At 46.5% G+C, this 27,932-nt stretch overlaps 1 protein-coding gene across 4 annotated transcripts in view; it reads left to right on the top strand.

Moving 5' to 3' along the window:
- The window catches only part of NTRK3 (neurotrophic receptor tyrosine kinase 3), a gene marked incomplete at both ends in the record, with an annotated part of 177,561 nt that overhangs the window by 80,487 nt on the left and 69,142 nt on the right, over positions 1-27,932 (top strand). For all 4 annotated transcript variants that reach the window (XM_079541059.1, XM_079541058.1, XM_079541057.1 and 1 more), the window contains one exon: positions 15,172-15,360. In XM_079541059.1, coding sequence (XP_079397185.1) covers positions 15,172-15,360 — 189 coding nt within the window. The remainder of the gene's footprint in view (positions 1-15,171; positions 15,361-27,932) is intronic.

Genomic DNA, 27,932 nt, shown 5'->3' with positions numbered 1-27,932 from the left:
AATTCTTCTTTTCTGTCACGTCATTGTTTTATGTGCTTTTCTCAGGAAAAATAAAAAAATAAAAGATCAGTCAGGAAGGATTGATAATTTATAAGTTGGTTTGGATTTTTCATTCTCCAGGGGAGAAAACAGAAGGATAAGGTGGGAGGCAAATGCCAGAAGTGAAGGAGTATGTGGGACATGCAGCTGAGAACTAGCTCTCTTGTCTATGGGGTCTGAGCACCCATATTAGTAAGGGGATTGGTTTCTTGCTGACCTTGCAGCTGGATAAGGAGTGAGGGTACAAGCTGTGGATGTGCCTGTTGGAGGAATCAGGGGTGCAACCTGGAGGCACTGGGGGGCATCAACCTCAGCAGAGTTATCTGTGTGTGGGAGGGAGCAGAGCAGTGCTGGGTCTGTGCAATTCTGCATGCATAGAGAGCTGTGGAAGGAGAGAGATGTGACTAGGCAGGTAGAAGGAGAAAGCTGGGTCAGCTGCCATCCTGGTTTACACCAGAAAAGAAATACCCTCTGGCAGCATATTCTACTCTTCCGAGCCCGCACCCTCCCTGCACGTCTGCTGTCACAAACGTCCCCATGCACACAGGGACATATCCTCCTGCCCACCTTTGCCAGCTGCTGCTGACTCTGCGCACACATCTCGTCTCCATCCCACCCCATCACCTCTACCAGATCCTCCCTGAATTACAGCAAGGGCATGAGAGGAAGGGGCCCATCTGCCCTGGGAACTGCTCTACTTAGAGAATTTGGGGGAAAAAAAGAAGAACCATTGCCTTAAAGCAGAGAGAAAATTGGCATTTTTATAAAGATACGTGGGACAAGAAGACATGCTGCTTGGGTGAATACATGTTGTAGATAAGTACTTAAATACTGATACTTATGTTGGTTGGTGGATGAAATCTGGTACAGAGGCGTGGATGGCATCAGTTGCTTTTGGAGAGACAAACAGTCATTACATTGCCCTGCTCCCTCTCTGAACTGTTTGCCCCTTCACGGTGCCTCTGACAGAGCACTCGTTTGCATGGTGAGTTGCTATTTTTCCTTGGGAAGGCTGATTTCTGGTCTCCATTCTCTGCAGCTTTCCAAGCATTGCTTTGCCAATTTGGAAGAGAGGACTCAGTAAAGCCACGCACACCCACTTATTAAAAAAAAATAAAAACCAACCCAAACAATATTGAAGCTCTCTCCAGCCCTGCTTCTGTGCATTTCTTGTCCAGCAGGATGAGGAGAGCTGGGCTGGGGCTTCCTACCAACTCCATTCCTTGTGTCCCTATTGGAAACTGCAGCATCCTCTGTGCCACCGCCTCTGCCTTGCAGGGTTTCTTGCTTTAGCAGATGGTGTAGAAGTGCAAAACAAAGTCTCAGAGTGGACTGTTGACACCCTCCCTTGAGGTTGTTCAGAAGTTGATTCAAATAGTCTAAATTCATCCTGAATGTTTCAAAATATGCTTTGGAGAATTTGGCAGGGATAGTCTGGAAAACTGGCTGGCTCCCAAAGCTTTCCTGTTACAGATACTCCTGCTTGAGTTTTCAGCTCTTATGCTTCTATTCATGACCTGAAACAGATTCACAGTAGTTGACTAAACTACTGAGAGGCTGAGGGTTGTGGGATTTTTGTCAATTCCTAGAAAGACTCAGGCGTTTAGCTTGGTTTTAGAAATGGCAAAAGCTGGCGTGGGCGATGCTTCTTCAGAAGTTCTATCTTCTTTCTGGCAGATGACTTCTACTGTATCTGCCTTGGCTTTGTGATACAGGCAACACTGGTCTGTCCCACTTGACTCAGTGTTACAGGAAATAGTTGTTGCTAGATGATCACAGAATGGTTGAAGTTGGAAACGATCACTGAGGTCATCTAGTCCAACTGTTGACCCACCCTCACCAAGTCCACTGACCATGTCCCTCAGTGCCACATCTCCACAGCTCTTGGGCACTTCCAGGGGCAGTAATCCCCCCACCTCCCTGGGCCACTCCATCACCATTCCTTCTGTTATTTTATTCTATATAGCAGTCTCTCCATGGGCGGGAAACTTTCCATCCTCACCCACCAATGCAAAAATTCTTTACCACTTCACAACCCAAATGCTTGTTAGCTGAGAAAGGCCATGACCTGACCATGTTACGAAGAAAAAACTCCCACCTTCAAAGTTGTGACTGAAGATGTGAGTAAAGGGTGAAAAAATACCCTTTTCCAAGCTACGTTGGTTTGTAGGGCTACCAGAGGCTGCACTGAGAGCTCTGTTTAAATATAGCAGAGCTATGCAGCACCCCCGCGTGCCGGACACTCCGGCTGTTCCCAATGTGCCCAACGAGGAACATGGTGAAGCAGTTTGTTCTGGCTGCTGCTCGGCAGCAGATGCTCGCTATCTTTATGCATCGCCCTTGTGAGAAGTGCGTAGGGCTGGACAGCACTCACGTATCTTCTGGTGAAGTTCTGACTCAGCCATAAATGAAAATACCAGGCTGATTACTTTGGGTGCTATCACAAGATGGGATTTTGTATATAGTGCCCTCAGAGCAGCGCTGGCTAGCAGAAATCCTTCTGAATCCATGTCTTGATTTATGGTTTCTCATTGGCCATCCTCACTAGAAAGTATACTTTTGGACTTGGGGTCCTCTAGTCCGTCTTGCCATGAGTTATCATAGAATCACAGAATTGTTTGAGTTGGAAGTGACCTTTAAAGGTCATTGGATTACTCCCCTGCAAGGTTGCTCAGAGCCTGGGCCAGCCTGGCCCCACATCCCACCTTTCTCTCACCTCTTGTTCCACTATGGCTGCAAATGAAAGGTACTTCTCTCTGCACTCTGCTGCTAACAGGGCTGCAGATTGATGGCTTCTGGTTGCAAAAACACTTGTTTATGGGCTTGACAGGCTGCTCAAGGTTGCCTGATGTTGCAGGGCAGAAACGGAGGGAGCCGGTGAGATGCGTGCTCGCACTTTATGGCCCTCCTGGTGGGACCGGTAGGCGGCCTGGCATAGCAACCGCTCAGGGCATTTACTAAGAGATTTATGAGTTTGTAATTTTCGGAGGCCCTGAAGCAAAAGTGTCTTTAATTAAATTTTGATTCTCTCCCCTCTTTCTCCCTCCTCTGCCTTCACCCTCCCCATCCCATCCCTGCCTGCGGTTTGTTTACTGAGACCCAGCAAAGCTCTCGGAAAGCAGGTAGGAGTCTCTGAGCAAAGCCAGGAAGAGCAGAGGATGGCAAAGCAAGCAAACAGATGGCAGATATGACACAGCAGCCCCCGGCCGGCTGTGCCAAGCTCAGGGAGGGTTCTGTGATGCAGTTCAAGGGCCCCTCAGTAAGAGCTTCCTGCATCCCTTTACTCCAGCCATGGATTTGGCAAGGTGTCTGGGGGAGTGATGGCCAAGCTGTGTTCTGTGCTCTCCTTTGCCTGGTGTGCAGTTCTTGGCATTGTTTAGGGCTACCTGGAGGGTGTGGGTGTTGTGGACGAGACAGCCTTATGCTGCTCTGCAATGCCTTGCTGCTGCCTGCCTGCTTTTTCAACCATCCGTTCACGTGGGGAGCATGAAATTAAAGGAAAACAGAGTGTTCCCGTTCATAATTATTTTGTTTTTCTTTAAAAGGAAGTTGTAGGCGTGCTGTCAAGGGGTCTCCCAGAAAATGCTGCTTGGGCATTGCCTGTAGTTTCCCCCTGCCTGTCTTACTCTGTGATATCCTTCTCAGCCACTGAGTCAGTGGCAGCGTCCCTATCCAGCCACGTGCTGTCAGCCCTGTGAATAGATTTCTATCAACCCACTCAGCCCTAAAGAGCTGTAGCTAAAAGGCTTTGGAGACATAATTTTGTCTGCATAGCAGTAGCGACAATTTCTTTGAGAGAGGTAGGATGAAAAGTGGCTCTGTTCCACTAATTCTGCACAGACTTGATCGTTGCTTCTAGAAAGCCACTTGATTGAGGTCCAGGTGCTTCCACCACATCCCTTCTCTGCTGTTCACACCTCATGCTGCCCTCCAGCTGCACGCTTGCACTACTTGCACTCTCCATCCATGCTCTGCAGGCTGCTGCTAACCCAGTGGTGGTCTCTGGGTGGTTGAACATGGGTTTAGTAGGGTCTACTCTGGGATGCTATGGCAGGCTGAGGTGGGCTGTGTGCTAGCTGTGCCCAGCCTGGAGCTCAACAGACATCATAGAATGGCTTGGATTGGAAGAGACCTTAATGGTCATTGAGCTCCAACCCCCTGCCGTGGGCTGGTTGCTCCCATCAGCTCAGGCTGCCCAGAGCTCCAGCCAGTCTGGCCTTGGGCACCTCCAGGGATGGGGCGCCCAGAGCTACTCTGGACAATGAGCTGGTGTTGATGGAACATGAGCTGATCCCTTCTAGAAAGCTGCCAGCACTGTTCAAACTCTCTTTTTCCTTTATTTTATTATTTTATTTTATTTTATTTTATTTTATTTTATTTTTTCCTCTGCTCACCACGTTGTGGGCGAGGATGTTGTTTATCCAACTTGCTCCTTCCTACACCCTCAGCAGTGCAGATGGAGGAGTTGCATGAGCTTCACTCATCTCCAGGTCTGGCTTCCCAGTGTGGATGCTTTGTCATTTCTCTCATCCAGAGCTACAAACCCCTCAAGCAAGGGATGTGCTTTGGGACACAAGGTGTGGGGCAGGGGGACAACACTTAGACACGTAAGTAAATGCCATGCTCTGCCCTTGTGGATTGCAGGCTAACACGAGACAGTTTCCCTCCCACCCGCCTGCAGGATGCTGGGGAAGGAGCTGGGGTAGGATGTGAATTATGTTGACGATTTGGCTGGTGATGGCTCTCCTCTTACACTTTAAACACTGGCAACTGAGATTGTAAAAATCAGCAGAGTTAAAACCACAGTCTGAAAAGCCTGCTTTAATATCCCTCCATATTGTCAAGCTATTGCTGGTGCCAGCCACACGCTGGGCAACTGTTTTGATGCCCAATCTCTTGCATCCTTTCCTGAGTCCTTTTCAATAGAGTTTTCCCCTTCCTCATGCCTCTCTTCTGGCTGTTTGTTTCAATTCTGCAGCCTCCGGGGCTGGCAGCACGTCCGGGTGCCTCTGGTCTCACGTGGAGCTATGTATGACTTGTCCCTGTTGTCTTGCTGCCCGCGGCAGCGTGTCCATCTGGTTAACTCCCACCTTCATTCCTTTTCTGAAGCTGTTCCATCTGCATGGCTTCCTCCCTGGTATCTTCTAGCCAGAGGCTTCTTCCAAGTGTTTCTCTTGCTGTGCCCCAGGCCATGACCACTGCTGGCACAAGGAGCTATATTCTCATGACAGTTTCAGGGCTCTTCTCCCTTTAAAGCTGCCTTTCTTAGGTGGATGCTGCTGGTATCTGCAAAATATCTAGGCTGGTATATAGCAGCTTCTTTCATGCCAGTGTCATGGTTTGATGGTGTAGAGTACAGAGGTGGAACTGGGGTGATTCCAGCATGGGGGCTGGGAGGTACTCCCAACCTCCTTGGGCACCTACTGGAATCGGTGAATGTTTCATTTCTGCAGAGCAGGCTGCTTGTTCGAGTTGATGTTTTACATTCTTACTACATTAAAAAAACCTCTTCTCTTGAAAAGACAAGAGGGTGGTAAGAGGCAGAGTGATTCTGGTTGGACACTGGAGAATTGGCAGAGCAGGAAGGTGCTGAGAGGTGCAGTGTCTGGGGCAGAGCGCCTAGCGATGCTCTGACAGGTGCTGCATTTGCTAGTGCTGGTATTTAGATGCAAGCGATGCTCCTTTCTGACTTCTGATGGTAGCCACGTCTGTGACTGTAGCTTAGCATTGAGAAGGTGAGCGTGCAACGCTTTTTATAAAGGGAAATTTCCTCAGGCCTTGGAGGAATTAATCATTTCATATGCTGGACTCTTGCCTTCTGACTGATCTATCTGAATTACAGATTAACTGGCAGCGTGGGGATGGATGAATAGTTCTCTATTTTCAATGAATAGTTCTCTAATTTATTAAAGGGATTGTTTGGGCTGGTGTATAAATAACGTGGCAAGTTGTTGAGATGGGGAGCTGCCCTGTGCCCCTCTCCCCATCTCCAAGCCTTTCATCCCCTACCTGCTTGGTTGGACTAGATGATCTTAGTGCTGTTTTCCAACCCTAATGATTCTACAACTCCTTGGTTTGCACTTCCTGCCCTCTCAAACCCGATGGTGGTCCCAGAAGGGCAGGCGGAGACCTTGAGCTGGCGATACTCTGCAGATGTGCTGCCAACTCCTGGAAAGCTGTTGTTTCAGAGCCTGTCTCTAAGGGCCTCCTCTGTGACTTTCAAGCAAGCCACCACCTTTATGACCAAGGAATATAAATTTTGGGGTAGCACCTGGAAGGGAAGCACCAGTTCATAGATGCTGTGATTGATTTTAGGCAAGCCAGGGCTCGACTCCTACAACATAAGATTTTAGTAAGCTCTGGCAAACCTGCAAAACCACTATTTTTACTTTTATTTTTTTAATTATTATTTTTTTAATGTGATTTTTCTTGTCTGCGAATGCTGTTCCCTGGGCTTACAAAGAAGCTTGGCAGCACCAATGTTGCTGCTGGGCCTGAGGAACACCTGGGCTGCCCAAACTGCAGCCCCGTGTCTGTTCCCACTGCTCAGCAGCAGGGAAAAGGATTTGTGAGTTTGTTTGTGGATATTTCTGACACGGATTTTATATTCCAGAAGAGTCTCATAATATTACAGGAATAGATTCAGGATATAAACTGCTATACAAGTTAAACATGTTTTGCTTCTATAAGGGACGCACTATTTGTCTTAGGATAGAATAAATCTGAGAGACTGATATCACTGCTGGGGATCAACATGAGGAGGGCTGGGGAAGAAAGGAAAAAAGAATTGATGAGCTTTCTGAGAGGAGAAGAGTTTTTAAATGCTTGTTCTCACACGTGAACTAAGGTAAAGCGTGGTCGTAGGGGTTAGCTTTTATTATTGTTGGCTATATAAGGATTCCTGTGTGTTGTCCTGAAAGTAAATATCGTGGGCCTGACTTTAAGTTTGGGTCTACAAAACTGTGCTTTGAGCAGATGTAGTTGCTCTCCTGCTGGCAGGGAGTAGGCATCACTGTGTCCATGGGAGGTGAACCCATTCCATTGCCGTGTGCAGCCTCAACTGCTTGGCCATAGCATCATACAATGGCTTGGATTGGAAGGGACCTCAAAGATCATCCGGTCCCAGCCTCCCTGCCGCAGGCACGGTTGCCAACTGCTGGATCAAGCACTAGATGTTTTCGTAATAATTTCATTTAAAAACAAAAAGGTAAAAAGGTCAGAAGTTGACCAAAAGCCAACAACCAAAACCTTTTTTTTTTTTTTTTGTTTTTTTGTTTTTTCTTCTGAAAAATTAAGAGCACTTTTAATTGCTGCATGAGAACCAGATGGCAGTGCTGACCAGTTTCATGGTCCAACAGGAAAAGAAAAACAGTAACGCAAAGCAAAGACAAAGCGTGTATTGTGCCAGGTATTTTACATTTTGAGCACTCCCTCCGTTTGCAACCTCTGAGCAATGCAGAGCAGGGCGTTTATTTATTTTTTAATGTGTGATTTTTTATCTTGACAGAATATTAAACCAAAATAAGGGAGGCCTGAAAATTAATGTCCTGTAATGACAGCACAATCCCTCGGTGTCTCGGGAATCTCATAAATTGGATATTTGGAGAGGGGATGTGCAGCTCCCTGGGTTTGCAGGGGCTCTGGTTACTGCCGGACAAAATCAACCTCTGCAGGGCTCCAGGGATAAGGCCCTGGTGTCAGCACAAAGCGATGTGGCTCTGAGATAGCCTTGTCAGGGTAATTGATCCTGAGCCTTTGCCTTTCCTGTCAGGGCTGCCTGTCTCCTTACCCATAATCCCCGCCACTTTGATGGCCAGTCAGGAATATGGGACTTGGCCCAGTTTTGTGTCCATCCAATAACGTTATGAAATTGAGAGCGACACTTCCATTGGCACTAATCTCAGTAAGAGATCGGAGCCAGAGGACGAGTGGTTTGCTTTCATGGCGGTTAAGCTTTCCAAGTAGATCAAGATAGTCCAAGACTGATCTGGCAACAGGAAGGGGGGCGGTGAGAGGGGGATCCAGGCAAGGAGGTTGATGAGGACATATGTGGTGTTTATTAACTAGAGCTGGTCTAGGCAATGGTCAGAAAAATCCTTTGGGCAGGAGCAGTTTCATCTGTTGCCTCTGAGGCCTTTAGTAGCTCTTGATTGATATTTTAGTGTTTCCCAGCACACGTAGTACACTTGGTCAGTGGGCAACAGGTGTGGTGGAGCTGGTGGTGAGCCTATCCACAGGGCATTGCTTATGGCCCCATTGCTAAGGAAGGAGCTGGATCCACGTTGAGCTGTTAGGTAGTGCTTCCCAAAAACCTACACCCAATGTTGGCCGCAGTGTTGAAGGTGACACAGTTGCCATAGCTTAACAGCTCATGCATGTTCTTTGACTGGTCTGACTGCAGAATAAGTCTGAGGAGCAGCTCAAACCACCTCTGCTTTCTGCTCCATCTTGCAGTTTTCAGCCAATGTCTGGTTTGAGATGAGAGGGAGAGAGAGCATCACCTCAGTGCTGAGTCCTGAAGCTCTGCTGAACTGCAGTTTACAGAAGCTGACCCCTTGATGCCTTGCCGGGAGCCCTTTCTCCAGCCTCATGCTGCATTTGCACATTCACCCAAGCAAGGGCTTGGGGAATATGTTTATCAGTTTGTCACAGTCTCTCCCTGCAGTGGCTGGGGGCCAGGAGGAAGGATAAAAGCCTTGGGCTGATTATAAATTGGAAATGTGGAAAGAAAATGTGTGTGCTGAGCTGCTGAGCAGGCAGCACTGGATGCTTTATGTGGGGTATCTTCGCTGTTGGGTGCCCATGAAAAAGAGGAACGCTATGGGGCTATAAACACAGCCATGGGGTGCTAAGAGTACAGGGATAGTATATGCTGCTGCTTCCTCACCTGTGTCCCCATATCATGTTTCCCTGCGGTGCATCTGAGCACTCCTAGATGCCCATCAAACCTAAGCAAACAGGAAGGGATGCTGGAGAGTGAACATCTCCCTTCAAGCCAGGAAGGCAAGGTTTTGGGGTGGGAAAAGGCTCGGCCCTCCTGTAGACAAGCTGTAGGAAATGCTGCAGTATATAAAGTGCATCTTGCAAACAGAAGAGATTAGAGAGCTGATATGATGTTATTCCGATTGATTTTGCTGTTGTATTTATACCTGGAGGTAAAGAGCAGACATACTGGAAATCAATCGGCCCTGTGCTCTTCCCCACTCCCTTTGCAGTGGTGTTTGAATGAAATGCTTATATCATTTTTACGGCATGTCTGTGATAGGGATGAGTGAGCCAAGAGATTAACGGGCGCTGCTGTGGCCTCTACCCAGCAGCTGCCTGGCTTGCTCCTCGTAAAGCCCATGCTGGAGCTCAAGGTGCCCCTGAGGTGGAAGCTGGGAGGCTTGGTAGGAAAACACCAAGAGGCAAAGTCAGGAGGAAAGGCTGAGGGGGAAATGTAAACGTGATAAGCTGAGAATCCAGGGTAAGGCTGCAGGTCTGCTACCCAGCAGCCACTCAGCCATCATCAGAGTACATCCAGAATCCTCCACAGGCCAATGTGTGTTGCTCCTTCTATAACACTGAGAGGGGTTTCTCTGCAGCTGTTGATGTGCAAGACCCTGGCTGGGCCCTTGTATCTGATGGGGGACATGCAAGGGACTCCAGAAATCATTTTCTGAGCTGTAAATGAAGGAGATCAGATGGGGTAATGATGGAAGGTGACTGGATATTGTTTGTGTAACCAATTCTTGCCAGGTTATGTGAGCTCTGAGGAGAAGTGCTCAGTACACCTGGGCTGGGAGCTTTAACCTAGATGCAAACATTCTTGCACTGCCTTCCTGCCAGTGCTGGTTGTCTTTGCTGTCACACATGGCCCCGCTTGTAGGATACCTTGCTTTTTAATTATCAGATTGTCTCATCATTTTTACTGTAAGCATTTTCTGTTGCCTGATCTGCTGAATTTATGCATTTGTGCCATCATGTGCACTGACTTTACATTTTGTACGATTTGATCTTAATGTTTCCTTTCCTGACTGTGAGTGTTACAGGATTTGTGTCTAAGGTCCATAAACAAACCCAGGAAAGGGGGGGAGGGCTAAAAAAAGAAATAGGCATGGGAAGATGGGGAAAGGCTTGGGATCTCCTCCACCACTGGGGCTGGGTATGATGCTCCATGCTGGTAGCTGGTATGGGCAAGGGGATGCTGAGCCTTTCCCAAGTTGGAGATCAGCTGTCACTCAGAGGAAAAGGAATCTGGTGATGGACAACCCAACACTTGGAAGGACATCCCCAGGGATGAGAAGTGGTGGCTTTTTCCCCTTACACGAGGGCAAGGAATGGCTGGAGCCCACGGCAGCCTGGCTCCAAGCAGGTCCCTGCAAGTGCTGCCTTGGCCCCATGCCTGCATCTGCCAATAAATATTAAGAAATTGATTTCCTTTTGTTTGCCTTGACAGGACAAGGCTCTTTTTATGAGACAGTAAATGTGATCTCGCTCTGAGCATGGCCAGAGTTTTAATTGTATTTGTTGTGCTTTCACTTATTGTTTTATGAGTTTCAGTTCTCTTCCTTGCTGGTGCAGAGAGCAGCCCTGGGGGACTGTTCGATTTCAGCTCCAGCAAAAGGTTGGAATTTTTAAAACATTTTGTTTGTTTGCTTCTGAGGAGCTGAAGTTTGGGTTTTGTGTCTGTGTCATAAATGAACGTGTGCGTGTGGATGGATAGGTCTGAGTCCTGCTTTGGGATTGTGTGCTGGCCCTTTGAAGAAGAGCATTTAAGATGAAGATCAGGGAAATACGGAAGGGCGAACAGAGGCTTGAAATCAGAGGAGGAGGGGATTTTATATATAATATATATTGGAGTTTAATGAGGTCTGCTTCAATGCTGCTACACAACGCATGGTGACCCACTTTACCAGGAGAGCTTTTTTTTTTTTCTTCCTAGTTATGGGTCATATACAGTTCCTAATTAAGCAAGTTAATTATATGGCTCCTTTATATTACACGGGCAAATGCGGACGGCACAATTATCTCTCGCAGTGATCATTTTTGATCAGAAATGATGTTCTGACCGACAGCTCCTGGATGCATGGCTGGAGGGAGGGGGATTGCTCTGGTCCTGTGCTGTGTGCATGGCCTGGTGTACGATGGATTTGTCCTTTGTGGAAACCACATGGAGGGAGCGTGGTCCTGGTCCTGTGCTGCTCCATCCTTCCCTTCGTGGGCTGGCAGAGCCCCTGCAGCAACCAGGGTTATCTGTCCCAGTGCTCAGCCATGCATGCTGCTAGGCATTAGGGGAGGCATTCAAACCCGGATCTCCTTCAGTGCAATTTAAACCTATTATTTCTTGTTTTATCCCCAGTGGACGTGGAGAACAGCTATTATACTTCTCTTTGCTGCAACCTTTTACATATTTGAAGGCTGTTATCACGTGTCCCTGCAGCCTTCTTCTCTCAACACAAAGCATAATTCTTTCAGTTTTCCCCTGGAGGTCATGTTTTCTACACCTTCCATCATTTTTGCTACTTTGGAGAGGTTACTGTGATAGCAAGCAGGAGTTTTTGTTGTTCTTCACCTGTCTGCCTTGAAGCATTCATTACGTTACAGATTTGTATGAAGTGACCATTATCTTATCTTCTCTAATCTGTGGTTATTTATAAAATTTGCTATATTCCCGAGCCTGCATTTTGTCAGAAAGTGTAGCTCTTAGCCTTGATAAATAATTTACCATTATGATATGATCATGCAAACAAGGGCTCCTTAAGCTATTTATTATTATTACGTGCTTTATTTTTCTTAAGTAACAAGTTGTCCATGTAACACCGTAAATGAACCAGAAGATTCATAGGCATAGACTAAAACAATAAATAACTTATTTCATAGTGCTTCCAGACAGATAGGAACCAAACCACCAAGCCAAACTCCAGTTTAGCCACAGGGAAGAGTGGTGAGTAGAAAAGAAGAGACGTGACACGTTTGATGCTCGGAGCGTACAGAAGCTGTTTAAAATATTAGCAAATAGATTCTGAATATCTGCAGTGTGTTTGTAGCACAGCCTGATTTATCCACACAAAAATCTGTTGCACTGCTCTTTAGATGTTAAGTTTCAGAGCAGCTGCAGAAATATTTCATGTAATGCGTTTAGATCTCAGGTCTGTACTAAAGGACTTGCCCCAGACTACCTTTGACTATTATTCTACATTTTTACAGTACAAAACTGGCTTGATTCCTGTGTCCTCCGCCCATTCTTCTGCCAAGTGGAAGATAAACCTAAATCTTAAAAACTGTACTCTTTTCCTACTCCAGTTTTTTTTTTTTTTTTCCCCCTTTAACCTTACGTGGAAAATCCTCTGCTGAAACCAGTGAGAATTCTTCCAAATAAAGCCATTCATCAGCATTATACATCAAAAACTCAACCTCTTTACCTACTTAGCAGCAAAAAATATATGATATTGCCAAGAGAGATTAAAAAACACATTGAAGTGCAAGTAGCTGCCTTATGGTTACAGATAGAAGTTGCAGATAATGGTATATATTTGAGTGTCAGAGCAGTAGTCAAACCTATAGAAGTGATCAGTGACTGCTTGTATCAGTGATGTTTTTGAAGTCTGCCTCAGGCTCGTGAAGCGAGCCTGGTGCTTGTCTGAGATGTGGAGGAGAAGGAGGGCAGTCGTGCGCTTGGGGGGAGCTGGGTCTCATCTGTGAGTGCCAAGAAGTGTTGGAAATGTAACATCTGAGGAGCTGTGACTGTGTTGTATGAGTTAATGCTGCCCAGATTTTTACTCCCATGCCCTTCCCACCATCAACATCATTAAAAATGGGGGAAGCTTGCAGATGCCCTCGGGTCTAAGTTGCGTCTTTAATCCAGTTATACCCTGTTGAGGATACTGGGGAAGAATTTGCTGAATGGTGCATATCAGGTCCTTACCAACTATGGATAGAAGTACTTAATGAAATCTTGAAAGCTAAGACATTGCAACCGACGTGGTTTTCTCTTCAGGACTCTGATGATTTTTTTTTTCCCAAGACCTCCATGGATCATTGCAAGAACAGAATATCTCTATATGGATTGCTAGCCTTGTGGTGTCCTGACTGCAATTGCTTGGATTTTCCCATTTTTACAGAAATAGGAAGAGGCAGAAATGGTCATGGAGCATCAGAGTTTGAGTTTTGGTTGTTGTAGATCTTGCAAATACCTTCCACATTTGATTATAGCGGGAAGACTGAAAGATGGAGTCAAATCACAGTACCCAGTATCTGCTGGGGACTGGGAGTGCAAATATGGATCAACTGGGACATGGTTGCCTTTGCCCTAGAGATCTTGGACAGGTTTGAGCTGTGCAACTAGACATGATAGAAGCTCAGCTGCAGGAAAAAAACAAAACAAAACACAATGGAAAATGTAAAGATCAGGCTGGGAACCTGGTTATTGGCATGGAAATTGCCATCTGAACAGCAGGCAGTAGTTGCAGGTAGTGCTCAGTTTCACAAATACCCAGCCACCTTGGTCATGCCCTACTCCTTCAAAAAGAGCCACGTCCTTCTAATGTGTGTGCACCAGAGGGACACCAGTGGGTCTTTATGGTCTCTACTGAAATCATTTACACAAATTGGTACTCAGATGATATTTTCATGACTTGTTTTTATGAAGTGTTCCTTGAAGTGCGGAGGTGGCCCCTTCCCACCACAGCCCAGCCAGCAGAGAGGACATGCACCACACAAAACCCAGTCCTTGGGGTTTGCATGTAAACAATTGCCAATGCGGGTGAACAGAAATCCTTCAAAGCACAAATTATCTGTTTACTTTTTGTGTTTGGAGAAATATGGCATGTGTAGTCCCAACAGAGGCATCTTGTGGCACGAGTCGAGTTTTGCCTTTGCTTCTCAGAAGCTGTAAGCCATGTGGGTCCTAGGACTAACTTAAATAAAAACAAGAACCTACCAGAAAGAATTCACAATAAAGAGAGAGATCTTTTCCTTTTGACTAAGACACCTGCCATGGCTGCCAGGACTCTGCTTATTACACAATAGCTTTATTATATCCCACTTGGAAGAACAAACAATACTTGATGCCTCAAAAATGAGCAGCCTTTAGATGAGGTTAATGCAGGCAGAGTTATTGTGTGCAGCCTGTATTCACCCTGTCCTCCCAGAGACTCCAAAGAGCAAAAAAATGGCCTGAAGACTCCCCTCTTTGTTGCTAGTGGTACATAATAAAGTAATTGTGTAATTAGAAGTAGATTGCTGATGGGAAAGAGGTATTTCCAGTGTGATGTAGGTAAAAGACAGGCCTCTCTGAATAGATTTGAAGCCTTAATGCAGCACCTCTGTTCATCATTGCTTGACCTGCTGGAGGTCCCTGGCAGCTTCCAGGCAGGAGATAAGGAACATCTTTAGCTGAGTGTGTTTTTAACCCCTTGTGAAAGTGTAAGGCAGGTTGCATTGTGGTCTCCTTATCACCCAGCTCCTCAGCATCTTACATTTATGCAGCACCAAAGGCTGCAGCGGGGATTAAAAGGTTTTACCTTGTGATGGAGATGTTTGTGTTCTGTGGGGGCTGGAAGTGGGTGCTGTGAGGCAGGTGGGCCAACCTGGGAGAGCAGCTGGTGGGTGATGCCGGGTTCTGGCTCTGGCTTCTGTGTGCGTGCAGGGCATGAACTGAGCAGGATCTGCTGCAGTACATCATGGATCCCTATAGGTATCATCCCGATCAAAGGGCTCTGTGTGCAGGGCAGGGTGGGACTGGAAGAGTGGAGACAAGGTTGGTGATGTGCTGAGCAACAAATGTAGGAGTGTGGGTTTGGAGCAGAACAGATAATTTTGGGAGTAATGTTTCTCTTGTGTAAGCTTGGTATTTTGTCAAGCTCATAACAGCAGAGCGTACAGGCACCAGAGTGACTGCTCTGCCACGTGCCAGCACAGGGATGACTTCGTGCAGGGTTCACCTCTGCTGCGTTGCCACCTGTAGTTTACCTTAACCCCTGTGGAATTCAGTCTGGTACTTTGGCACCAACAGAGAAAATGTGAGATATGTTTCCTTCATCATCATGGGGTGGGACAGTAGGATGGCGGATCCACAGCAATTCATGATCAACGGGGCTTTTGTGTCACCATTCCCATCTCGTGTCTGATGGATGTGCCTGGTGTTTGCAGGTCCCGTGGCAGTGATCAGCGGAGAGGAGGATTCTGCCAGCCCACTCCACCACATCAACCACGGCATCACGACGCCTTCGTCCCTGGATGCTGGCCCAGACACGGTGGTGATCGGCATGACCCGCATCCCCGTCATCGAGAACCCCCAGTACTTCCGACAAGGTCACAACTGCCACAAGCCAGACACGTGTGAGTGCCCGAGCCGGCTGGAGCCCCCGCGAGCACCAGGGGATGGGCTGGGGGATGGGGGAAGGAGGGTGAGGAGAAAGAGGCTAAGATGACGAGGAAGGAGAGAAGCTTTTTTATTGAGGAGAGTGGGTCTTGGTATGGCTCAGAAACCAAAGTGAATCTCAGGTCTCAGAAATCACAACATACATGTAGGTGCTTCAGAGGAGACTTTCCACCCTCACCTTCACCTCCCTTCACCCTCTCTCCACCACCCACCAGTCACCTTCCCCCCTTGCCTGAAAGTGCCATTCGAAGCTGGGCTCTGCCTCGCTGTGTCCAAGGCATGAGCAGGAGCTGTGGGGTCGGACATGACCCCATCCTGGCCGGGGAAAGGACCTGCCTCCCCTTTCTCCTCCAGCAGTTTCCCAGCTGTGGGGCTGCCTCCTTGGGACAAGGACAAGCTCAGGACACGTGTCCGCAGATGGGGCAGATGTGTGGTGATGAAGAATGGTAGGCTTAGAAGCTGAAGGACTTGTTTTCACAGCTTCTGTAAAGCTTTTCTGTTTCTCTGTATAAATCTGGGTTGTGAGCTCGGCTCATTAGGATAGCAGGTGGTGGTAAAGTGGTCCTCTGTTTTGTGCTCTTAAATTCTGAGTGTGAAAGTGCTTGGTAAAAGGATGGTTTTCTGGGAGTCCCTCTCTGTGGGCTGGGTGCAGCCGCCTCGACATGCAGCTCATAGTCAGTAGTTTAGTTTTTCTGTACTTTTTAGCAGCTCTGAGATGCAATGCAGGAGGTGCAGATAACATTCCTCACCTGTTATTGCTCATCCACTTGGCATTTCTTGGTTCCAGGCAGAACCAGATCTAATAACAAAAAAAAAAAAAAAAAAAGAAAAGAGAAAATAAAACAAAAATACCCCAATAATTCCACGTCTCCCATGGTCCAGCTGTAAGCAAGGAGTGCCACGCCGAAATCGCCTCCTGCTCTCCCCTTTGCTGACTCAGGAGTGCAGGAAACATAACTCAGCCCCTGGAAGCACAGCTCTGGGAGGATGCCAACCTCCCACCTGCATTAAGCCTTCTGCTGAAGGAAAAGGACCTTCTGCTCCATCGGGGGGGTCCCTGGGGCAGCCCCCCAGGTGCTGTGAGTTGGCCCCAGCTCCTGAGTTGTTATCACAGCTCGTCAAGTGCCGGAGTGATGGGGTGTATCCAATTAACGCACCCGGCTTTCCCTTTGATTTTCATTTTAATGCACTAAATTTGGTCTGTTTGCAGAGAAGGGGGAGGGGTGCAGTGATTAGGCAGGAGCAGAGAAGCTGAGTGCAGCGTGGTTTTGCTGCGCCGTTAATTACGTATTTTACATTGCTTATAACACCTCATCTCAAAAATGATTTACAAACTCTGATGGCTTGGGGAGGGGGGGGGGGGGGGAAGGGTAGATATATAGTTTTTGTCTCTTTCTGCGCTCTCATTTTATGCGCCGACCATTTTGGCATGTGGGTACTCTTGCAAGGGTGCAGCAGCTAAGCTCAAAACACAAAAGACTGAATTTTGCCCAGGGCAATTACCCCATGGGTCTCATTGTAATGGGGTGCAGGGGAAGATGGCCTTGGAGTTTCACAGGGTTGTTTGATGAGGAGCTCAACATGCCATGGGGGACACCTGGAGCTGGAAGGAGCCACAGGGGGAATGCAGTGCTAGCAATGACTTGCACATCCTGGAAATCCACAAGCAATTGCTCACTTCTGTGCACTGGGTGTCCTGGGGCTCGGAGGGCGATGAAACCAGATCCCAAAGTGAGGTGCTACATTTAAGTGCTAACGAGTCAGATCATAGCTGGATGCTGACAGACTGAAAACTTGTGGGTTTTTTTGGAATTTCTTGCCATTCATAGGACAAAAACAACAACAGCAACCAGGGCTTGGAGACCTCGGGCAGGGTTGGATTTGGAGTGTGTTGTATTTTAGTCCCTGAGACTTGGACAAAACTTCTGACTTCACTGGTGGCTTTGCTTGAGGCTGGAAAGTTTCATAATTCACCTTTTAAATTAAGCATGCTTCGGGGAGCTTTTGCTGTAAGGGCTTTGTTTGATCTGATGTGTTCTGCTCAACTTAAACCTGAGCTGGAGAGTATTTGTTGCTCCTGTTCTCCCTATGGTTTTCTTGCTGAAGGGTTTTTACTTCCACTTGTGCAGAACCTGGACACAAACATTTCTTCATTGCCTGCCATTTGGAGAGAGAAAAACTTTGGTCCAAAAATGCTTCAGATGAGCCCAGATTGATGCAAGTATCCCCTCCCAGAGCCCTGCCCGTATGCATGACTAGCACTCTCAAACAAAAGCTTTTCATGGCATCCTGGGTTTCTACTATGTATATAAGTGTTGCTAAAGCAACATCCTCAGCAAATAATTTCTCCTTCCCACACTCAGCTTTTCTCCTTCCTTCCTCGTGCAATTGTCCCTGTGCTCTTGGACATCATCTGGGTTGAGGACATGCTGATACCCGTTACTGCACTGCAGCGAGAAGAGCAAACTCTATATGCTTAATGCAGTATTAATAGTACATTGATGTGATATAGATTTCTGTCACCCTCTATACTACCAAACATTGCTTATCACGCAGGGATGACGGATGTTTATTCCCAACCACTTAGCTCTGCATAATGGAATTGCAGCTGAAATATGGAAAGCAGCTCCCTGCCTGTGATTCTGTGCCTAATGCTGTCCTGTGGACCCTTCTCCAGCTAACATGTCATCCTACATGGGGATTTGGTATCCTCCTGTCAGTGGGATGAAGGGGGCAGGATTCAACTCCCAGCTGGCACAGGCTGCTGGGGGAGGTGATGGAGTCACTGTGCCTGGAGGTGCTTGAGAACTGTGGAGATGTGGCAGTGAAGGACGTGGTCAGGGGGCATATTGGTGGTAGGTGGACAGTTAGACTAGATAATCTTAGAAGTCTTTTCCAACTTCAATGATTCTATGATTCTCTTACCCTCTTGCTGCTACTGCCTCATTTAGAGGAGTAGCAGGGATGAGCTGGGCTCAAGATCCTCGCCCCTTCCTATTTAAAGGCTTCTTCAAGAGCCATAGAAGAAACTGCGCTGTCCTGCTTTCTCATGACAACATGTTGAGTCTTTGGGAAGATACTGTCCCCATCCTCACGCCGTAACTCCAAGGCAGCACTGGAGTTTGCAGCCAGTCTCATTTCAGCCACCCGCAGCACCACCTGGAAGGTTAGGGAACCTCTTCCCTAATTGTCATTCCCTAACAATGAGGACAGAATAACCACAAAGCAATGTCAGGGGCATAACCTAAAATAGACCGTTCCTCCTCTTCTTTGGCAAGTGGAGGAACAACAGAGTGGCAAATCTTCTTGGCAGATGTCAGCAGGACAAGTGACAGGTTGTGAGGAGTTTGCACCTCTCTCTGTTTGGAAATAGAGGAGAGAAGAACAGGGCTTGTTGTAGAGCAAGCACTGTGGACAGAACATCTTAGGATGAAGCCATGCCTTTCTCCATGCTATCCCAAGGTCAAGGGGGTTGATAATGCAAATGAAAACCAACATACCCACGTTTGTGCCCAGAAAATGGCCACTGGTCTTCGTGGGCAAGCAGTGTCAGCTCACTGCAGCAAATAGCACGTGGTTGGTGGAGAAAAAGAAAGGAGCACTGACTTCAGCTAAGTCCACGAGGCAGTCTTCATGCTGCTGGTAGGACAGCATCACCATATAAGTGCTTCTTGGCAGTAAATAGGAACTTTGTAGTCTAGCTCCATCTCCAACATTCAGAATTTGGATTTGCAAAGTGGGTAATTACGAGTTACTGGAGATGACTTTTGGTGAGACTGGTAATATTTCTGAAGAAACGCTTAGGAGGCTTGCTTTACTTCAATAGTAATAATTAATTATCAGCACAGTGCATCACATGCAGATTTGCTCTTGGGTCAGAGCTCTGAAGTTTACCCTAACGTCACAATGCAGTTTTGCAGTGTTTCTATTCCCTGGTATTTCTTGTCAGATAAACGAAGTCTCCTTGAGAATGACACAGATCTGTGAAAATAATCCAGATTTCACTGGAGTAAACAAAGCTGGGTGGCAGATCCTTTCCAGGTCCCTTTCTGCCTCCAAGGGATGATGCTCAGCTCCCACCAGCGCTGTGGAGCGCAGCTGTTGGGGGTCAAGGGGTTGGTATTGGGGTTTTGGGGTCAGTTTTTGTTGCCAGATGAACAGCACTGCCTGTGCTTTCCTCTTCCACGACTGGCTCAGCTCGGGGATGCCATGCGTTCCCCACGCGGGTGGAGCAGCCGTCCTTCCATCGAGTCCTAATGAGGGTTTTTTTTTTCCAACCTCATTTATTACAGGCTGCCCTGACATAATTACATATTTGAAGTTAGTAATTACATGTATTCATGCTAATTAAGTAATTAGATATAATTACACTAACTGTAAATACATGGTAATCGGCCAAAAAGAAGTACTTCAGAAAAAAAACAAGGCAAATCACACAATAAAAGTGCCATCAGCACTCTTTCACTCAGTACCCTGTCTTTATCTTGTGTTTTCAATGCAGTTTAAAGGGAACATTGTGGTCGTTTCAAAAGTCATATTTTTCAAACAAATTGATTTCCTTACCTTTGCTTCTAATAGGACTTGAACACAAAATGGGAAAGACACTTACAACCCCAGTTTATCTTGCCATGGTCAATTCTTTTTCTTCATTTAGTGTGTTTTATTCATCCCGGGCATGAGAAGCTGAAAAGTCTGCAGCATTTCTGGTTTTGGTTAGTTCATGTTCCTATTTCCATCAAAAACAACAAAACCAAGCCATAAATGTTTTCTGCATTCTTTTTTTTGCTCCCCTGAAAACAAAACCAAAACCAAAACCAACTACTGGTAATGGGAATGTATTTTATTTTATTTTATTTTATTTTATTTTATTTTATTATTTTATTTTATTTTATTTTAGGTATGTTCCTCCCTTCTCCCTCCCCCACAGGAATAAGAGGAATTGTCAAATGTTATTTTGTGAAATATGAATGTGGAGCCAAGTGTGAAGTGACAGCAGCACTCTGCCACCCATGCCCAGCCTGAACCGTGTTGTACAGACCTCAGTCCCTCCTTACACATCTCTACACTTTCTCTAAACTTCTCTTTAATGTCCTCTAAATGAAAAGCCTCAGGCTCTTCTCCATTGTGAGCCAACACCCGTTACTTTAGTGAGGTAGGCTGAGACTTCTGCACTGGGACTCCCCACTGCCTTATGGTCTTGTCCTTCAGTGCCAGAGATATGTTTGTGGAATTTGATGAGGACCTTTATACTCATCTATGTGTGTTCTACTAAATTTGGACTTCCGAAGCCTGGCTTTCTGGAAATGCTCAGCTGTTGGCAAGTGGGAATGCACTGGAAGTCCATGGAAAGACCACATCTGCCCAGGAGATGCATCATTTCAGGGAGGATGCATCCCTTCACCACTGATGCTGTGTTGCATCTGTTCTTGCTCAAGCACTCTGCTACCTACACCCTTACCTAATGCAGGACTTCAACACACCCTCCCACTTCCTACGTTAGTGGCTGTGTACCCAGATATCTCTGCTTTTCTCTGCCTAGTTGCACTCACAGTACCTGTGACTCCATGGTGCTCTTAAACCTATAAGTGTCCAGGCCAGAGGAAAGAGCAATGTCCATAAGCCACTGCTCCTCATGCCTGGGCCTTTGTCCCAGCATGATGAGAGCTAAAAGCATGGTACATGAGATGCTGCATGGTACGTGATCTGAGATATTGCAGAGCTGGTGCCAGTGGTAATGAAGCAGGTTTCAAGAGTATTCTCCTAATGGCTCATTGATTGCGTGAATTATGTCGTGGGTTGCATTAAAATAGCTTGTGCGTGTGGGTAGAGTTGTGGTACTGATTTTTTTTAATCTTGCTTTTAATGAATTTACTGCAGCTTATAGTGTTGGCTATTGGAACAGTACCTGGGTGCTGGGGCACCTCTGTGCTTTTGGGGCCTGAAGGATGGGGCTGTGGTTTGCTGGGGGGTAGTCCTAAATGCACTGGGAGCTCCCTGAATTTGCAAGGAGAATTCATTGTGACTCTTCCATCTAGCCAGGATGGTTTTCAGGTTTAAGATCTAACTCTGAGGTATCGTCATGGTCAGATATGAGCTGTCTTCTGCTTAGAAGACTGAAGGCTTTCATTCTCTGTTCACTGTCCAGTTAAATTGCAATTCCTGATTAAAAATATCCGCTGTTGTTTAGAAGTCAGGATAGGTTTGCATAACAGCATTCACAGCTGGAATGTTATTGGTGGTGCTGCCCTGTGGGACAAGAAGCACAATCCAGGATCCAGCAGTGAAGCTCTGCATCAGGAGAGGCTATGAAATAACTAATTTGAGTGCTGATTTTTGGCTAAACTGACCAAAATGCCCTGTTTGGTTCTGAAAGGTGTGGAAAGACCCACAAAACAGACGTTCTTCTTCAGTCTTGTTGAACCCAGCGTGATGTTCCAAAGTGAGCTGATCACTCCGAGAGCTCAGCAAACCCATCTCCACACGGAGCTGATGCAAAACTTGAGCGTGAGTGTCTTGAGGTGAAAAGTACATTGACTTCATGGCACGTACAGATTGCTCTAGATGCCCGGGCTTGTCTCCCATTAGGTGGGGGGTTATTGCATAATCCATTTTCGGATTCCTGCACGCTTGTTCCTAACCAGACAGCAAGTTACCAAATGCTGAACCTTGTTTAAATCTGCTTTGCAGGCTCTCTCTCCTTGTCTCTACATGAATAGATCTGTTTTAGAGACAGGAATAAACCAAGACCCAGTGAGAGCATGAAAATATCTCTGTGTACCAATGTAGTCAGCATGGCATGCAGTACTGCAACTGGGGACCTGCAGCGTGGTGTAGGCTCAGCTTTGCCTGTCGTTGGTTCCAAGTTCATATTTGTGCTGATGCTGATTCTGTGAAGCAATCATGGGTCTATGGAAATGTCACACCTTTCTTTCAGCCCTACTAACCTATTTTTCTTAATGATTTGGAGCACTGAGTGTGAAGGGTAACATACCTACATAAATACATATGTGCCTTTGTATGTAAATATATATATGTGTATTTAATATATATATATTTGATCTATTTCAAATGTACTGTTTTATATCAGTTAGGCACCTGCTCTTATCTTGCTAATATATTTTAACAAGTTCTACGTTATCCTGCCCTGCCATGACACCTCCTTTTTCCCTATTGTGAGAGAGGGTTTTTTTTCCTCCTGAATAATATCTCTTAAATTCAGGCTGAGCAGTCTCTCTGGCTCCTATAAGAGTGACTGGGAGAGAAGGCATCTAAGTCTCCTAAGTACTATGGCAAATTTGCAATTAGAAGAAAACACTGGAATGGAATGACTTCAGCCCTTGTCTCCCTTCCCCCAGCCCTCTACCTCTCTCTTGCAGGATTAAGCTGAGCTAATCCTCAGATGAGCAAGATCTTTGGGAAGGCAAAGCAGCAAAGTAAAACCAAGGGAAGGGAATGAAAAATCCTTCACACTCAACACTAATAAGGAAATTACTGGTGTCCTACATTATGAATTGGATGAATTTTTAATGGTTAGAAATGCAGTTGATTTATAATGCATCCATCCTGGGCTGCAGGGCCAGTTGCCAGCTAATAAATAAATGGTAGGCCCTTTGTATTAAAAGTATCAGTCATTTTACATCTCTGCACTGTAATTGATGTGGAGCATTGAGCAAGGGGAGGTGATGGGCACCATGTGTGTGCCAAAGCAAAGGAACTCATGTTTTAAGACATACCTGAGGTCTCAGCTCACTCTCCAAGCCTTCTCTTGGACCACAGGTTCTGCTCCACCCCATTGCTCACTGTCCAAAACTAAAAAGACATAAAGAGCTTGGCAGAGATCTCCATGACTTTGAAACGGTCGCTTTAAGCCTTGCCCAGAGCTGTGTTTAGTTTATCTTATGGATCGGGCGTGACATAAACTCATCTAGTACTTGATCTACAAGTTGGCAACACTGCCTATGGCAGGGGGTTGAAACTAGATGGACTTTGAGGTCCTTTCTAACCCAAGCCAGTCAACAATTATGATCATATGCTTTAGGGCAGATTTACCCCTGGGGAGCCAGAGAAGTTCCAGCTGAGATGGCTGCCAAAGGCTCCTTTTGTACATGTAGAAGGATGGGATGCTTTGGTCTGCCATAGGTGAGGAACTTTGCTCAGGGTGAGGGAGGTAGCTTGGTGGTACTGGACACCAGCACAGCACAGAGGCAGATATCAGTGTGAGATCATACGAATCCCACCACAAATGTTCACAGCAAGGGCTGTGTTAAAAATAAATCCTGGGCAAATTCCAGAGATGGGGTGAGACTGTTCTCATGCCAGATCCCAGCAGAGCCCAAATGTCAGGGGAACCGGAGTGAGAGCACAGCAGGCAGCTGAGTATTTGAGGGATGGGGTTTATTTTCCCCTATTATTAAAGGAGAAAATGTACCTGGCATCTTGCTCCTTCACTATTTCCCAGAAAGATGCGTCTTTGCTTCCAGCCCAACAAGATGCTGCCAAGCATCTTCACCTCCATTTTATGGTTGAGGAGAGGGAAGACACTGATTTGCTCGAGGTCACACCAGGTTGCTGACAGCGAGCAGTCTGGCCCATGTTTAGCTTGCTGGACCATATCGCATGGATGAGCTGCCACCTGAAGTTCTTTCACAGCCAGTCTTGTGCAAAGTGAAGTCAGGAGGTTGGATGGTCAATCTAGTTCTTGGAGCTGTCATCTATATATAATAATCCAACATTCTGGTGAGATTCTTTCTTTTCACTTTCATGGGGCCTATGCTACAGCCTAACATGATTCTGTTAACTAATTCTTTAGTTAATCAATTAAGAGACCGTTATTTCCCTAGGATATTTGCTGGCCTCACTGCGCCTGGGCATTGCCTCCTCCCCTGCTTGTTGGAGTGATGCAGAGCTGGGAGGGAAAGCAGTTATTTTTTACCTTGGCTTTATTTCCTTGCTGATGGAGTTGAGTGGGGAGCTTGGGATAGGAGCTTTGCTGCCCAAGGAAAGCACTGCTTTCCAAGATACAGACTTTCATCTTGACCTGGAGGAAGGAAGCGCTTATTGGCTTGCTTATTATATTTCCCCATGGTAGCATAAATACTATATCCATGATAGATATGGATCTTATGAATAATATAGAGATTTGGACTAAGTAATAGCTGTGCTCTTTTTAATACAAAAGATCCTCGGCAGCAAGTAGTATTAATGATCTGTTTTGACATGGTCTCTGCAGAGGACAGTTGCAACCCCCATTTCCATGAGAATTTGAGAAACTGGGGGGAGAAATCCTAATGTGTTCATCCCCTCTGTTTCCTTTGGGACGCTCCAGAAAGAGTATCCTGTCTCTGGCTTTTTTTTTCCCAGTCTTCCCTAGACCCTCCAAGGATATGAAGGCTGAGTGAGTTCTGGGAAAACAAATCCCTTCCGTGGGCAGGCGGTGCTGGGCTATCAGAGGAGACAACTTCTGGAGAAAATGTAGTACAAAGATCCTAGCAGCTCCCTGTGGTCACTGACAGTTCTCTGGACATTTCTGGAAGAGAAAAGTGATTAGTTACAGCGATGTGGCCAAATGCAAGCAGACATAATGATATTCTGTGTCTCTGCTGATGCGCGGCTGATTTCTTTTCAGTAGCTTTAATTTGAAGTTCTCCTCTCTACCTGCTCTCCGAAACCCTTGTGCAGCCTTGCTTCTGTGTGCTGTCAAACAGGTGGTTGCATTATTACGAGAAATCCTCTCTAAACTCCACTCGTTAGTGCCTCAGAATCTTTTGGAACGAATGTAAGACATTAATAAGTATTAACACTTAATACTTTTCGGCTACATCACTGCAGGGGGCAGGGTAGCGTGACAGCCATTGCAGGATGCAGTGCAGTTCATTTTGTGCATAGCTGTTTGCAAGGGGCAGTACCTGGCTGCTTTCTGTGCTGCCCTTCCCTGTAGTTGTGCTGGGTGCCAGCACTAGAGCTGCAGAGCTGGAAGGCCTCTAAATTAGCGGAGCTGTCGGAGAAGGTTATTAATGCTTTTTCAATTTATTTTTTTCCTCCCAGACGCAGCATCTCAAGCCTTGAATCAGGCTGTTAACCTTTCTCATCCTTCTCTTTCTAGCCACATTCATCTTTGAAGTTGTTTAGTTTCCTTCTTGCACCATTACCTTTTAACAGGAACATTGCCAAGGGAGACATGAGGACTCTCTGCCCACCCTGTGGCTATGTTCTTGCATTGAGGGTGAGGGCAGGAATGTCTTGCTGTCCTCTCTGGGCTGTGTTGAACAGAGAACGTGGGCTCAGGTGTTTCTTTGCAAAAGGGATGGTAGCTCATTAACACTCTGTGCCCTGCAGATAACTTCTATTGATCATCAGCTGCTTAATCACAAACTCTATCACAGTTTGCTTCGATTACTCTTTTCCATTTCGTCATCTCTGGAGAATCAACCTGGCTAAAGTTAATGTACTCGTTACGTAGTTGGGAAATCACTGCTGCAGATTGATATGTAAAACTCAGGATTTAGGAAGGGCTGTGTCCTCTCTCCTTCACATAACAGCATGACTGTATTGAGTGCGTATTCCTTGGCTTGTTAGGGTGGAACAGGCAATGGGGGAGTTGTGCTGAGCTAGGCTTTGACTTGCCTGGATAGCAGTGCTTACCTCTCACATCATGTGGAGCTCGAGCTCTACATCATAGCATGAGAGGTAACGGCCTACAAGTTGCACCAGGGGAGGTTCAGGTTGGTATTAGGAAGAATATATTCTCCCAGAGTGGTGATGCAGTGGCACAGGCTGCACAGGGAAGTGGTGGAGTCATCATCCTTGAAGATGTTTAAGAACTGAGAGGATGTGGCACTGAGGGACGTGGGCATGGTGGGGGTGGGCCAGCAGTTGGACTGGGCGATCTTAGTAGTCTTTTCCAACCCTAATGATTCTACGATTCTGTGGCCTAGATCTTCCCAGTTCCAGCATGATGAACACCAACAGCCAGAGCCCCCATCTCCTAGGTGGGTGTTTGAATTGAAGCAGCTTTGTGGATTTGCCTCTGCTGGTGTTCATTTAGGAATTGGGTGATGAAGACTTTCCTATGGGAGGGTGAGCGCTCAGGATAGGGCATAGGCAGGGCAGTTTGAGAGATGGGAGCTGAGCGATGGAGATCAGAGGGGAGCTGGATGTCAAGCCACAATGGCAAAGTCTGCACAGCTGGACCATGCATTCCTTTTTTATTTTCTGATGACATGTGCAATATATATATATAAACACAGAACCGGAGGCTTAAAGCCAATGTAGGATGCTAAGTCCCCTATCAAAACAGATCTTAGCACTCCTGAAATCAGCACCTTGAGTATGCTGCTGCTGGCTATTTTGCTGACACAGTGGGGCCACAGCTGGAAAGCTGCTGTGTGAATAGAGGCTTTACTGTTTTGGAAACTGTTTCTGCCTCTCCAAACTTATCTTGCTTTCTGCTGTTGCTCAATGTTCTGCTATAACTCATTTTCCTTTTGTCTTTTAATACTTGCTGTATAAAACATTTTCCTTGAACCTATGCGCAATCAGGGCTAAATATTCTGCACTGGTTATGGTGTTTCAGTGACCTAATTTGATTGCAGAGGGTCGTGTCCTGTATAATGTTGTCTCATTTTCTCAGTAGTCGATACAAACTCAATTTTGTTTTCTTTGAAAAGAAAGGAAGTGGGGGCAGGAGCTGAGCATCCCTGACCAAGCGTGTACCTGCAGCTCTTACCTTGTTGCCTGGCTGTAAGACGGCGATGGCACATGTAGTTCAGCCTGAATGGGACCTGCAGGCTCCTTTTTTTCTTCCTGCCAATACTGAAGGGGAGAAAGGATGGAAACTACAGCAAAGAAAGGCCCTCATTTGTAGCTGCTGGCACCTCTGATTTGCCTCAAGGAGTCATTGCAGCAAGCTGGAGCCCTCTTGATGGAGCTTATCTCCGGAGGGGAGGGTTAGCTGTGTCTCCCCGTGGGACCTGGGTGAGTGTTTAGCTTTCTCATTTTGTCTCCAATTAGATGTTTGGTCCTTTGTATCTCCTTGTTTCACCTGCATGCACCATGCCTGCCTCAAAACCCCTTAACCTTATCTATGAATAGCTCAGAATGGAAAAGGAGGGTCTGGTCTCAATTTGTGAGGTTCATTTGCAAGGAAAAGGAGTGTGCACTTTCAGAAGGGATGGTCTCCTGGCCTTGCTGGGCTCCTCGGGGCAGCTGTGACAGCTTCACGGAGGCTGAGGTTTGGTGAGCAGCAGCAGGGCTTGCTCATAAACTAGATGCGCTGTGGTGTTTTAGCAGAGCTCTTTAGAAGAAACTGGTTTTATAGCAGCTTATAAAGGATGTGCCAGCCCAGTGTTGGGTCTTTAGGAAGAGAAGAACCTGCTTTTGCAAAATGAAAAGTGCAGTGAGTACTGAGCTGTGGGCTTGTGGGCCATCTGCGGCAGCTGGGATTGCTGGTGTGGCAAATTACTCAACTGGTCATTTCATTGCTATTTTTCCCATCGGCTCTGGATTTTTTCCTTGGTTCTCAGGGTATTCT

Source organism: Tetrao urogallus, assembly GCF_951394365.1.
Source record: "Tetrao urogallus genome assembly, chromosome: 11".
Classification (NCBI taxonomy): domain Eukaryota; kingdom Metazoa; phylum Chordata; class Aves; order Galliformes; family Phasianidae; genus Tetrao; species Tetrao urogallus.
The sequence above is the reverse complement of the archived record's forward strand: the minus strand, read 5'-3'. Positions and strand labels throughout refer to the sequence as shown.